The sequence below is a fragment of the Daktulosphaira vitifoliae genome, unplaced genomic scaffold, assembly GCF_025091365.1.
Source record: "Daktulosphaira vitifoliae isolate Bord-2020 unplaced genomic scaffold, ASM2509136v1 Scaffold_2, whole genome shotgun sequence".
Taxonomy (NCBI): Eukaryota; Metazoa; Arthropoda; class Insecta; order Hemiptera; family Phylloxeridae; genus Daktulosphaira; species Daktulosphaira vitifoliae.
In genome coordinates, this window is record NW_026099573.1 from 2368329 (window position 1) to 2379644 (window position 11316).

Below are 11316 nucleotides of genomic sequence, written 5' to 3' on the forward strand. Positions count from 1 at the left end.
TTCGCGCGTTCAATGGTCTTTCAAAAAAATACTTTTTATGAGGGAAATATATATTTATTTTCTTAAATTTAAACAATGTTGCGAAGACCATCCTTCACAAAAATCGAAGGGAACACGATTGGTAAAATGGTGTAGCGGAGTAAGAGAGGTTGAATTCTCCACTAAGGAAATGCTGGAATGAAAAGTTAGACCGAAATTCTATTTTATGAATTAGTCTACCCTTAAGTTCAGCTATACTGGAGAAATATTGTGTTGATTTAAAAACACGAGTAAATTCATTCAAACACTGCGATTAAAACAAATCAATATCTGTGTATTTATTTTTACTCGATTAAGTCGATCAACGATAACCATTCAAAGACAGGGCTATGATTTCTGCGACAGCATTTGATATTCGAGTGTTGCGCAAATACCATACCGTGTTATGAATTAATAAAAAGACTGCGGTGAAATTTTATTCGTTTTTTTTTTTGGCGAGTCCTCTTATTTATTAACCAAACACGAGGAGAAGGCAGTTACGTTTTGCTTTAATATACGGAGCATGAAGTGATTGCGTTTTTCAGGATGTTTTTGCGGTTTATGTGTGTGTGGCTTCAAGTGATGTAATTGCTTTCACATAGTCGTTTGATCGATGCGGTTATTGACGACGGTGGAGGGTTGGCCGAGTGGAAACGGCAGAAGGTGTAGGCGCCGCCCATTCTTCATCGTGACTGTCCCGAGGAGGGAGTGGTCTCGGGGCGTAACGGAAAACCCATAAACGTGTGGACGTGCTCGGGTCTTGTGGGCGAGAGAGAGTGGGGTGGAGGTTGCAGCAGCAGCAACAGTAACGACAGCCGTAGTAGGAGGAGGAGGAAGATAAAGACGACGACGGCGGCAATGTGGACGAGGCGGTGGAGGCGGCAGCGGAGGCATGCACACGGCCGGCGAGCCGACCACAGTTATTGTTATCCGGTGTGGGCCTGCAGTACGACGCGTATGCTGCGGATTCGCTTGTCCGTTTGTACTCGATCCGATAGCTTATCGGCGACAGCGATTTTCGTCTCGAATAATAATCATATTAGTTTATGAGTGGTATTTCATTCATCGTTGATTGTCGTGTGTTAATTCTATATTTTTTATTTATTTATTGTTAAAAATTAAAATTAAAAAAAAAAGCCTTTGCGATACGTTCGCTTTTGGTGCGCGTGCCACAGTCAAAGTTGCATTTATGGTGCCGGGCACCACCACCACCATGGAACAAAATTTTACGATGCGGCCGTGTGCCACGGATTTCTCGGTGGCCGCTATTCTAGCCCGTCGCGACCAAGGAGTGGCCGCGGCCGCGGCCGCCGCGGCTATAACGGCAAAGACGGCGGTCGGCCATCAGAACGGTGCGCACCACCGGCATCATCAATATCATCACCGTCGTCAAAAAGAATCCTCTCCGGACAATCAGGGTGAGAGAGTCTCTATTTATAACGAAAATAAAAAATATTATTTCAGCGATATCTCGTTGATTTACACAGGTTTTAATTATTAGCAGATTTGTTGTTTTTGATCTCTGTAAAAAACAAAATTCGAAAACTATTCGTTATCGATATGAACATTTAAACGTTTTTTTTCTAAAAACCGATCACTCATTCAGTCGAAGTTATTTTTTACGACTCTAACAATTCTCTGCCCGGTCAGTCGATTTCCAATCGATTATAAAACTAATTAACGAATAGGTTACCACTGCCGCGTTAAGCCTATCGCGAACCGTTAATTAAATCGAAACAATTAAATTTAATCCGCATCGGATCCACTGGTACATGAATAATTGTCGCGCGTGTAATCTCAAACTGACTAAACAATCGATTCAAAATAAAAACAATACGAACGATTTTGATATTTCGTCTCATGCAAAGTCAATTGAAAAGAATTTGTCGTGTGCATGTTTAGGCGTACACGTGTTGAAAATTTAATTGTTTTTGTAGCCAACACGATTTGTACGCCGACACGTTCGCGTCGTGTAAGTATATATTTATTTATGAAGTCTAGAACTTAATTTTGGGCGTTTCAAGTTATAATAATACCTATGCAAAAAAAAAAATCGAGTGTAAATATGCAAAAAATTGAAATATGTTTAAACATCGAACGTATCTTGATGTATTAATGTGTGTACACGTGTAACCTATTACCGGATGGTACAGGTCTGACTGTCGACTTTTGCGATACGATTATCATTTGGCTGTAATTTGTAAAAAAAATGTTGTTTTTTTCAATTTAAAAGAAACCGTTTCCGCGCGTTTTTGTAAAAAATGTGTACTTTTCAATAACAATTTTAATGCGAAATTAATAATCGAGTTACAATCATTTTAATATATAGAGTGGAGGGTGTGTAGCATGGGGAAAATATACGATTTTAGATATACACCGGTATGATCTGCTACCCATCCGGACTACACGTATCCGCTATTAAATATGCTCGTAACTCAATTAGTAATCGTCCCAAAAATATTGTTATTGTTCCATTAAAATTGTTCGTGAGAAAATTGGCGTTTTTAAAATTTCCAAAAAAATTTATTTTATTTTTATTTTTAATAACAAATAATAAAAAATACGCATAGTGTCTAAGAATACCAAAACGATGAAAGGTAAGAATGCGACGTTAATTGTATCGGCGGGACCTGTAACAGTTGTTAGTTTCACTCGGTATAATTGTATATATAAATCTATGTACACTTTTTTGCGTTAGAAACGTGCAGTTTACGCGGTCGTACAACTGGTATTTATACACCGGTTGTATAACAGACGAATATATCTGTGCGGATAGTGTGTGTAACGGGTCTAGTGCGCAAATAGTTAATAAAAAAAATATGTACTTGTAAAAAAATGACGCTAAAATGTACTTTGTTTTGCCTTGTCGAACTAGGATTGCGGTTGTTGGACGTGAAGCCTTCGAGGAAACGCCGTCTGAGCGATAGTTCGGCAACGGGATCGCACACCACGTCCGCCGACGAGGTGATCATATCCTCTTCGACGGCGAGTACCCCGCCGCCCACAACGCCACCCCAGGAACCCCCCTCGTCGGCGGCGACCGACCCCGAGCTCGAGGAAAGGTTCAACTCGGAGGAGCTAAGGCATGTCGGGTGCCGGTTGGAGACCAAGGACCTGTGGGACAAGTTCAACGAGCTGGGCACCGAGATGATAATCACGAAAACCGGAAGGTAAAAGGACCGACGGCGTGCGTGTCGCGATAGAATTTTTTTTTGGACTCTTTTTCCGAATAATTCGGGTAGCTTTTTAATTTTGTCGATAATAGCGTTATATTCTATCGAAATAGCACATTTGCCGATTACTGAACATTTTTACCCCCGTGGAATTATATCTCTTGTTATTATCGCTTCACGATTAATTTACGAAATAGACCTTCAAAAAATAAGAAAAAAAAAACATTTTTTTTTTGACGCGTGCACGTTTTCAGATTTCCTATCGGAGTGGTGGTACCCATTGAAAAGTTTATCAAATCAGATTTTAAACCTTTTTACCGGATCTACACATGTGTAATAGGAAAGTTGTGTTTTTTGTGACGTGTTGCAACGCTCCTGTTAGGAGGTTCGTTATTAGACGTCTGAGATATCCAATACGAGTATGTGTCTATGATATGTCTAATAGAAAAAAACACGAGGTTCATTATTAACGAACCTGACGCGTTCGTACGTCCAGTTTGAAGTACACACTTCTCTGCGCTCTTGTTGCGATTTTATCGAAAAGTCGCGGGCACTTCTAATGGTGTTTTAATTCGATCTTAACGCGGACTGTGTCGTTAACGCAAATGTCAGATTTTTAACGCTGTTGGCTATTTTAATCCGCCGACCACGTATTTTAACGATTATTTAATTGGACGGCCTAAAGAGTGTCCATTTTGGTGGTGTAAATGCTTTTAGAAAAACGCGCACGCGAAAATATTAATAAACACGATAAAACATTAACAGAGTCCGCGCGGCTTGATAAATCTTTTTTTCGCGGCAAAAAAAACAAAATGGCCATGACCGGTTTCGTAAATATTATTCATAAATCCAGCGGTGGATCAAAAAAGACAATCGCCAGGAACCGGACAATTTTATATTTACAGAAACACGGATTTGTAAAATCACCACTAAAAACTGAGTCGCGCGTTTTACTTGTTATCGACGCATATAATTTTGCCAAACAAAAGCTACACCTGTCTGCTTTTTACATAAACGTTTCTATTTCCATCGCAGTGTTGAAGACCTTTTATGCCTTTTAACAGTTTACAAATAACATGTATTGTCGGTAAGTTACATATAACATCTGTTGTGTGCAACTAATTTAATTGTTTTCCTTCGTACTAACGTGCGAATAGCGTTTGGGAAAATAACGCTTTTTCTACTAAAACAAAAAAAAACTGAATCGACCTACTTTTTTTTCGACGAACAAATATAAACGAATACACAATCGTTTGTCGATAAATTACATTTTATTTAACCTTCAGAAAGCGTCGGTACGAAATTGTTTTATTGCCATATAAATGCGTGACAATTCACAGTGCCGTGCAGTTAATTCTCGATTCGGCCACAAGAGTAGGTATTATTCAATTAGAGGAACTGAGGGCGGCCCCTCTGTAAACGCGCAGAGCTCAAGTCGGTCATGTGTTTGTTTGTGCGGACATTTTGGGTATCGATTGGGCGTCGGGTAAAAAACCGTGTGCCGTACACGCGATCGCATTTTTTGTTTGTGCGATGCACCCGAAACGTTTATATTTGCTCGTGTTATTGCAAGCGGACCGCCGCAACGGTTTCCAGAAGTCTTAGAACAAATACCTCGGGGTCGCAATTATCGTTTTACTCTGACCCGGCGAAACGTATACATTATCGTTATTTACATAAAATTAAAACCGAGTTCTATAAAAAAACCAATCGTTTTTGACGCCAGCGATGTCTCTGTGCTGAGGGTACGCTATCAACTGCGTGTAAAAAGTTATCCGAGCAATTAACGCGTGTCGACGAGCAACAGGCGTGGCCCGAACAGGTCCGTCAGCAAATCAAAACCGCTTCGAAAATTGCCCGTATCGAATTACGGACGGCCACCACAAGGTGGTTTTTTTTTTCGGGGCGATTCGGCCGTCGTGTCGCGGACGGGGACACGATGGACGTTGACAATAGTTGTTTTTTGTACGCGACGTCACGCGTTTGACCGATTGGGTGGTTTTGCAACGTACTCGTCCCCGTCGGAACGGTACCGTTGCGATTCAACAGCCGTTTTTTTTTTTATCTCCCCGAAAATACAAAAGCGTACAACCGCGAATAGACAAAAAGGGGTTTCTACAAACACACAATATGGCAACCGTGCGCCGCCCGTCCACGGAACGCGCAATATATTATACAAATATTTAAATAAACCGCACACACACACACACACACGCCTCGTATTGTTGTACGCCACCGATGGCTCCACCTCCTCTACACACACAACAATAATAATGCCATATCATTGTAACGCGTATCCCGGGCGGCGTCTACCCCATGCAAAACAAACCCCGCGACACAATGCGCTTTGTTGTGCAACATACTCGGGGCGCGTACATACGTTCGCCCGCGGTTTTGCGTCGGTGTTCGATAATGTCGTCAAACGTACACGTTACGACATTTACACGTGCACCGGCGTACTACTCTACTGCTACCAACTCGTTTGAAAATAACGCGCACGATGTATATTTGTCCGTAAGTGTATTATATTTACAGAGGGAGAAGAAAGGAGAGGCGCTCGTTTCGCTAACGAGTCAATCCGCGACTCTCCCTCGCTCTCCTCTCACGATGGCGTTCGAGCATTCATAAACGTCTCGTCAAAAATAGTGGTGCGCTACTACAAGGTGGCCGCCGAATTCCTAGGGACGCGTAAATATATAAAAGGTTGTGAGGGGCGACTTTGGGTTAATAATTCAAAAGGAACCGAAGACGCGGCGGGGGGAGCACGGGAAAGACGTGCGGTGGCCAAGGGGAACGTGATATTATACGGAGGGCGACGCGAGGATGAGTACGCGGCCGGTGTACGAAACCGGAGGAATAGTGACGGCGTTGCCAAGTAACGGCCGGAGGAGACCCTCGACGTTTCGCGCGCGGGCGGCGGAGGAGAACGCAGTTTTTCTTTTTCCACTTTATTGTGCGCTCCCCTTAAGGGTAATTTGAATATTACCACAATAACTCACCGCCGCCGCCGTAATACGAGAAGATGGAATTTTAAAAACGTTTTCTCCTCCTCCGTCGTCGTCCGCGCCGAAGTGTATAAGGTGGGGGGGAGGCGTACGCGCGAGAGAAAAATAAATACTTGTTCTCTCTCACCGTTACCCGACACCCCCTTCTTGGCAAGGCGTCCATTACCCCTCGATTATGTCGTGTGTGTAATGTACGCGAGCGTACAACGTGACGATCATCGTCGTATTGTTGCCGTGTCGCACTTGAAACGAGTACAATAACAACAATAAAATAATATTTTATAATAAAATGCATTATAACGCGTACGTGTTATTGGAGTGCGTATCGTTTTAGTCGTACGCGATCCCAAAGAGCGCCACTGGTAATTTTAAACGCTTTATCTTTCAAATTCAAGGAGAGTTTTCCCGTGCGATTTTTCGAAATTGCGGATCGAGTTGACCGCGTTATTGATTATAAGATTTTCATTCGATTATCCGTAGGCGGAATGTACTTTACTCCCACACACGGTCGTTCTATCGTTTGGCCGTTAATTACGCGCGATTTTTTTATTTTAATTACGCGCACCGTCGTGTATCGTCTGCAGACCCAACCGATCAGCTTTGTTTTATCGGTGTCAGCGGCGTAAATTATTTACACGTATTTTAATTTTTAATCAAACCGCCTTCGTCCGTTGTCGACGGCCTGGATTATTAATAATACTTTGGTAAATTTCCATTTTTTTTCGCTTTTAGCAGTTAGTTGTCGAACACATAGGCAATTACTGTTTTTATAATTCAAACATTAGCGCGTTTTCGGGATTTTTTTTTAGCTACTAAAAAAACTCGTCAATTCAGGCGGCTCGATTAAAAATAGCGATACGCGCGGCGGTGCTAATTCGTTATGTTGTTGTTACCCGGGCGACACGACGTAATCTCGTCAACGTGTATAAATAAAATGCGAAAATGTTAATTTCGAAATAGCTCCGATAAGTCCTTTAGAGCCGCAACGGCTATCGAATACGTAAATATCGCGTTTTTTTATCTCGAATTCGGAGTAACCCAACGAACGCGTCCTGATGGGTTCGAGAATATATATATCATTTGCGCTATAGATGCGATTTTTTTTCTCACGACGGTGGCCAATTACACTAGGAAACGAGTTAAACTCGGGAGAAAAAAAAACTAGTGTACATTTAACCGTTGATTTACACTCGAGCTGTAGGAAACGACTGGGAGCGAGTAGAAATTGCAACTCGTCGTGTTTCGGACAGAAGGATTTTTCTGTTTTTATTCATCTCTCGTTTCAAAAATTTGTCTATTTTTACACTAGATTAATTGTCGCGTGTGTTTTTGTCTACCGTTTTTTTTCCACTTGATAACGACACGGTCATTACGCCTTTCCGGACCCAATTATTTATATATTCAGATGGTAATCCGACAAAAAACACTCGCCGTTTAGCGCGTCGCCAAAACTCGAATGTGTTTGCGCTCTCGTAAAAACGTGTTGAACTGGTTTTCGGGCAACTCGCCGTGTGTGGTACACACACACACATCATGTGAACAACAACAACAATAATAATAATATCGTTCTCCTATTATCGGTTTTTGATTCGTTCATCGCGACGGATTCGACTACGGTGGTTTTTTACGATTACTCTGTTGTGCTCTCATAAGCAGCAACAATAAACAATCGCTTTGTGTGTGCGTTTTATTATGTGGTACGCTCTCCCGGACTCCACCGGTTTTCCGAAACCAGCGGGTGACTGCACACACTAACAGTAGTAGTGGGCGCAGAAAAGTGACAAAATAAAAAATTCCACACACGTGTGCACAGGTAAGATACGTGCGAGCGCAATTAATGCAAAACGGATTAGTACCACGCCCCCCCCCCCGGACAGGGTCAGTTCTTTTTGGGTGGCGAGAAAAGGGATTTTATTATGGCTAATACTATTAGGTGTTATACACACACGAGTGCGCGCGCGACCGTCCGAAATAATTATAATAATATTTTTAAAAATTACGGCGTGTACTCACTGTGTATGTTTTTCAGGAGAATGTTTCCCACCGTCCGGGTGTCGTTCACCGGACTGAGACCGGACCGGAGGTACGCCGTGCTCATGGACATCGTGCCGGTGGACAACAAGCGGTACAGGTACGCCTATCACAGGTCGTCGTGGCTGGTGGCCGGCAAGGCGGCCCCGCCGGCTCCGCGCCGTCTGTACGCGCACCCCGACTCTCCTTTTACCGGCGATCAGCTTCGCAAGCAGGTGGTGTCTTTCGAGAAAGTCAAGCTCACCAACAACGAGATGGACAAACACGGACACGTGAGTATTAGATGTTTTTTATAAGGGTGCAGGTCATCACGGCAGGTTTGATCGCTGCGTATTGGCACACATATGGTCGTCGTAATTATAACAGTAGATCGGGTTGGGTTCGGGTACAGTATAGTGTCGAAGAGACGACAATACGGAGAGGCTGAGTACACCGTGACCGATAGTATGCGGATCTGCTGTGCGCGATCCTCTGCGCCGGATTAGGGTAATAAAAATATCGGATATTAATATTATTATAATAGTAATAATCTCGGGAATTAATTATGAAACGCCTGCCGTACGGGATTTATTGCGGTGCATCAGCTGCGTCGGGCGGTCGCGGACGATTAAAACACATTGACTTAATTTTTTTGTTTAAATCACATGTGTCGGCGGAATATTGACCGACGGGCCAATGTACCCTACGGGGACAAATTAACTACGCTGAGGGTTGGCAATACGATTTCAGTTTACGATTCACCCCTTTCTGTTCAAAACAAATCGCGTTTGTTTGTTTTTTTATTGTATCGTTTAAGGAACCGAATACGCGGCGTCGGGTTATCAACAATACAAATATACATGTATGTGCCCGTACTCCCAACGGTGACATCAGCATGTTTTTATTTTTGCATAATTGAGTGTACAAAACGAGATTAACCGCCATTAGGGCGGTAGTGGGTACGCTTGCAAACAATACGCTTGCGGTCACAATATGTTGATGTGCAATCGTGCGCGGCATGTAATTGTCGCAATGAAAAATGCCCTTAATTTTTGTTTTGTTTGTGCAGTTGGTGTTGAATTCGATGCACAAATATCAGCCGCGCATACATCTGGTGAAGAGAAGCGAATCGTCGGCTTGCCACGCCGTCACAGATCTCGAGGCCGAAGAATACAAAACGTTCGTGTACCCGGAGACGACTTTTACGGCCGTCACTGCCTACCAAAACCAATTGGTAAGTACAATGATCGAATGTGACCGTGACGCGACGCCGGTCGATGGATATCGTTGACCGCACCGTGTGTGTACGCGGGCGGTGGTAATGTCGTCGTGTCCGACCAAAGAGCTGAAAATAATTTTATTAATTGTATTTTAGGCGGTCAAACAAACGCCGGACAGCTTTTATTAATATTAAAAAAATAAGTAAATATTTCCGACGGTTCCCGTGACTATAGGCGTACGATCCTCTATACACAATATATAGAGTGTTCGGTAAGTAAGGAAACGGGTTTCCAATGTCGGTGACAATTGACCTGATCGTTACTCGCTCGGTATATATGTACGTTTGCGGTTAATTTTCGTGAATACGCCACGTTATCTTGGCACGGACGTCCGGGTATTTTAAAAACGGTACGACGCGCGCCATTTAGATTAAACGCCGTCGCGACGTTTTCCTTCGTCGCGGTCAGGTGCGCCATCGCTCTCAAAGTGTCGTCCTTTTATCGCGCGTGTAAACATGACCCTCCGTCGTCGTCGTCATTACGACTCGGCGCGGCCGATTTACTCCAATTAAACCGAATACCGTCGGTGCACGCGTCTTAAGCGTTTGCGTGTGTCCCGTGTTTAGCTCGGTCAATGGTCTTGCACCGCCGCCCTATTCCGACGACTGTTCTACTCTTCGAAACGCGCACCGGATAACTGCGGCAACGGCCTGTCGCTCTCGCGTGAAAAACGTTTACGCGAGAACAGCAAACGTCTTGTGCGCACTCCGACAACGTCCGTCGCGCGGGTGACGGACCGAAACGGTTTTGCGTATGTTTTTGGCGCGCGTATTCACTGACGGGAAAATCGTTTGTTCGTCCGATTGACTCAAAGCAATTGTAAACCAACAAGATAAATACAAACGCGTTGTTGTTATTCACATGGCGTGTACGATGTTTATTGTGTACAATATANTGACTCAAAGCAATTGTAAACCAACAAGATAAATACAAACGCGTTGTTGTTATTCACATGGCGTGTACGATGTTTATTGTGTATTGTACACTTTNAACGCGTTGTTGTTATTCACATGGCGTGTACGATGTTTATTGTGTACAATATATACACTTTTTCAGTTGAAATCGTGCACAAGCGGCGATTTGTCGTACGAGAGTGTGCTTAATGCGACCGTTATACACGATAACTCGTTCGTATTATGTAACGTTGTTGACGATATCTCGTGTTTTTGACACCACAAGGTGGGCCCCGAGACAACATCAAATTGTACTCTGTCTATTTATGCGTTTTCGACGAACCAATATTTGTCTTTACACTGCGAATCGATCGACCAAAACGATTGTCCGTACACAGGTAAAGGCTTTTCTCTCTCTCTCTTCCCGTCGGTTTCGCGTGGGCGACGAACCACACCCGAGACGCTGTACGACATTCGTGTCTACCGAAGTTTTTCGAATAGTTTCGTCAATTATATTTTCTCGCGACGATACCGTCACGAGTCGGACGGCGATGATATTTTATAACGACGCCGAACAGTTAATTGGGCCGGTTCGTCGCTTCTGCTCATAATTGGAACCGTCGGCCAAAAAGCATACCGTTCGGCAGACTCGCACACGACAACGTCACCGTCTTGTTTATTTATTTTTATTGTGGCCGCCGTTCTCGACGACGTGCAAAACACTGTAACGTCGACGTGTCGCGGGCGAGTCATCGAAAAGTGTCGCGCGCGTTGTCTCTATCGTTTGGGCTTTACAGTTTCGCACTGGTAATTTAGAGCGCTATACGATATAGTCCGAAGATTCGTTGGAGACGTCTCGTATGCGCGCGGCGGCGTTGATCGAAAAGTTGTTGAGGGGGTCGATAATCGAATTTCAACGGGTGGGGGGGGGGGGCGG

The 11316-nt window shown here is 43.7% G+C and overlaps 1 protein-coding gene across 1 annotated transcript in view; it reads left to right on the plus strand.

The window, feature by feature from the left end:
• Nucleotides 1–936: 936 nt before the first annotated feature.
• LOC126898802 (T-box transcription factor TBX20-like) overlaps nucleotides 937–11316 on the plus strand; it is a 19519-nt gene continuing 9139 nt past the window's right edge. Inside the window, exons 1-4 of the mRNA XM_050673161.1 lie at nucleotides 937–1436; nucleotides 2894–3188; nucleotides 8226–8499; nucleotides 9276–9440. Coding sequence (XP_050529118.1) covers nucleotides 1208–1436; nucleotides 2894–3188; nucleotides 8226–8499; nucleotides 9276–9440 — 963 coding nt within the window. The 5' untranslated portion in view covers nucleotides 937–1207. The remainder of the gene's footprint in view (nucleotides 1437–2893; nucleotides 3189–8225; nucleotides 8500–9275; nucleotides 9441–11316) is intronic.